Below are 2,917 nucleotides of genomic sequence, written 5' to 3'. Positions count from 1 at the left end.
TTTATTACATAATTCAACTGTTGTTGATTAATAGACTGAACAATTTTTTGAAGTAGTTTTAACCCCCACCCCCCAAAAAAACAAGAGCATTTCGTGATGGAAGGACAGCGGAGGCAAAACAAGTTTTTAAAAAACAGATGCCGAAACGGCAGATTTTAATTTTAAATCCTGAATTTAATTTTAATTTAAAGAGTATCGAATTTTTTCTGTCTAAACAGTATCGGCGATATCAGATTGGAAACTCGGCAGCAAAAGTATCGCCGATACCAAACCAAAGCCAATGCCGAAATGTATCGCCGATATAATATCGCGATAGTGATAACAAAAAGCTTAAATCTTTTTAAATCACTATCGGCGATATTGACCTTAGGGTCAGGTCCATGGCACTCTCTCTACGTTCGGAGGAATCAACAACACAAAAAATCGTACCTGAAGAGTAAACGACGCATCCTATGCAAAGCATGTGATAGGCGAGGAGCATTTGATCATATTGGAACCCGGCCACTGCTCGCACTGCGAAACAGGACGAGACGACCTTAACCGCTAGGTCGTCTCGGTCAACATTGCCAACTTTCTATTTTGGCTAACTTTCATTTCCAACTTCATCATAACAGTAAATATTATCACAATTGAAGGAATAAGTGAGAAATATATTAAAATCCTTAGAGTTGAAAAAATGTGTAAACAAAGTTCAAATAAATAAACGTAGGGGGTTAGAATTGTTTTTTTTTACTTCACTTCTGGTTTATCAAATCGGTGCAAATAATTTCAAAAACAAATCGAAGTAAAAATAAATTTTTTCATTCAGTTACTAACTGCCCTCTACCAACATTTGCCGGAAGTCACGTTGTAATGACGTCAATGACTTCCGTTGAAGTGATCTGCAATTCAAGCAGCCAGAAATCGAAACTGGATTGCGTCGAAGGTGGCTGGTCTGGCGTGGTCGCCTCATGCCAGCAGCTGGCCGTCGTTTCTAAGAAAGGTCAGACGTGCGTAATATGCGTGGGTATAAGAATGAATGGATGGATGACAGAATGGATGACTGAATGAATTAATGAATGAATTAATTAATTAAACAATTAATTAATGAACGAACGAACGAACGAATGAATGAATGGGTAGATGAATGGATGAATGCGTAGATGATTGAATGGATAGATGAATGGATAGAGGAATAAAAAAAAAATAATTCAGATGAGTCAGCATCTTCAGCAGACATGTGGTCTACAATAACAAATGAATGGAAAAGTCCGAAAGGTTGTAAATCATTGTAAATCTTTATTATTATTATTATCATCATAAATTTGTTCATTATTATTACTATTATTAGTAATAGTGTTTAGTGGTATTAATAACAATGGCACTGATGTTGTTATTCTACAACGTTACTATGAGTTTTTAAGAGCCAGTATTTCAAAAAAGTTTATCAATGATTTTGTTGAAATTGAAAACTCAAATTGATTTTGACTGAGCAGGACTGACGTTGGTCATTTGTTTGGGCGTCTTGTTAGGCATTGCTGTCGGGATGATCATGCTCAGTTTTGCCATCTGCCTCATTAAACAGTAATGTTAATTACAATTTTATTTCAAAAAGCCTTTGCCTAGATGTTGGTTGGTTTGTTTTTTTTTGCGTTTACAATGGATCATAAGCATGATGAGTGAATGGAGGCCTGGAAGGAGCAGGCGGGAGTCATTTGGCATGAGTTTAAGAAGCCTCTAAAATAATTTGTGTGAAAAGTAATATATAATCCAAAAATAATTTGTAATCGACCAAAATAATTACCGTAGGAAGCCTCGGTGTTTGGCAGAAACTGCTCAACAAATTGGTGAAATCGAATTGTACGAAGAATCAGCAAACCAAATATTTTGCCCTTTGAGATTCAATGTACCGACTGCAACCAGTGCAGCCATGCAGTCACATCCGCATCAACAGTTAGACAAAAATAATTCATCAAATTATTGGGCACTCAACTCCGACATGCAACTGATTACTGAACCAAATTCGTACGGATTTAACAATTCCACGACAATCTACGCGCAACCTAAGCATGATGTATACGACTCGCAACAAAAAACCTATCCCAGCCTCATCAATGGTCAACAACAACAGTTCACTGAACAACAACATCCACAACAACCTACCTTCAGCTTCCAAACAAACTCCACCATTTCAGAATCTGTTGCTACTAAGCCCCAAAAAATGACATTCTACATTGCCAACAAAACGAAAGCATGCAGTAGCATCATAGCAAGCAAGTCTGAAATATGCGACCTGCATTTTAATAAGTTCTGTCCAGATTTGGTCAGATGTAGGGACTATCAAAGTGTCAGTTATGCTGACCGCAATCTAGCATCAGTCTACGATTCAACGACATTAAATTCTACTAACAACCAATCAACCGACCACTAATATTATTGTTGCTAATCATGCGCTCCAAAAACACGCACCATAGTCAGCATAATAACTTATTGTAAACTGTAAATAGTAATTAATTCACCTTTGATTCATTTGATAATAAATGTTAAAACATTTTTTATTAATAGGGAAATTTATTTAAACTCAACAAAACAAACATAAACTTTGTCACTCTGCAGATGCTTAGGCCTAAAATGCATTTAATTAATAAATGGCTTGATAAAAAAAAGATGAACAAATCACACTCAACTAACAAATAAACATATGATACAAATTTCACTGTTCAACGTTATAGGACTCGTGATTGGATGGCCTAAAACAAATCGTTGCTAGGTAGGAACACATAACTAGAATAAATATAACGGCCTTCGCTCACTTTTAACGGTCGAACAATGAGCTTACTTCCGGAGAAGATTCGGAGGGTGATTTTTTATCGTTCAAATCAAAAGTTACGATCATATATTTACTAATTTCAGAATATTGCTTCTATTTAAAATGTTA

General features: G+C 35.9%; 1 protein-coding gene across 1 annotated transcript; it reads left to right on the top strand.

Annotated features, from left to right (window-relative positions):
* Positions 1 to 288: 288 nt before the first annotated feature.
* Positions 289 to 2,553, top strand: HELRODRAFT_194410 (hypothetical protein; the record flags this gene model as incomplete). The annotated part of the gene is made up of 6 exons (XM_009031580.1): positions 289 to 376; positions 809 to 982; positions 1,195 to 1,257; positions 1,476 to 1,563; positions 1,789 to 1,932; positions 2,011 to 2,553. 6 exons carry the CDS (start codon positions 289 to 291, stop codon positions 2,408 to 2,410), a joined length of 957 nt encoding a protein of 318 aa, XP_009029828.1. The 3' UTR covers positions 2,411 to 2,553.
* Between the last annotated feature and the right edge of the window lie 364 nt (positions 2,554 to 2,917).

This window comes from Helobdella robusta, assembly GCF_000326865.2.
Source record: "Helobdella robusta unplaced genomic scaffold HELROscaffold_76, whole genome shotgun sequence".
In the NCBI taxonomy this organism is placed as follows: domain Eukaryota; kingdom Metazoa; phylum Annelida; class Clitellata; order Rhynchobdellida; family Glossiphoniidae; genus Helobdella; species Helobdella robusta.
Note: the sequence above shows the minus strand (reverse complement) of the source record. Positions and strands in the feature narration are given on the sequence as shown.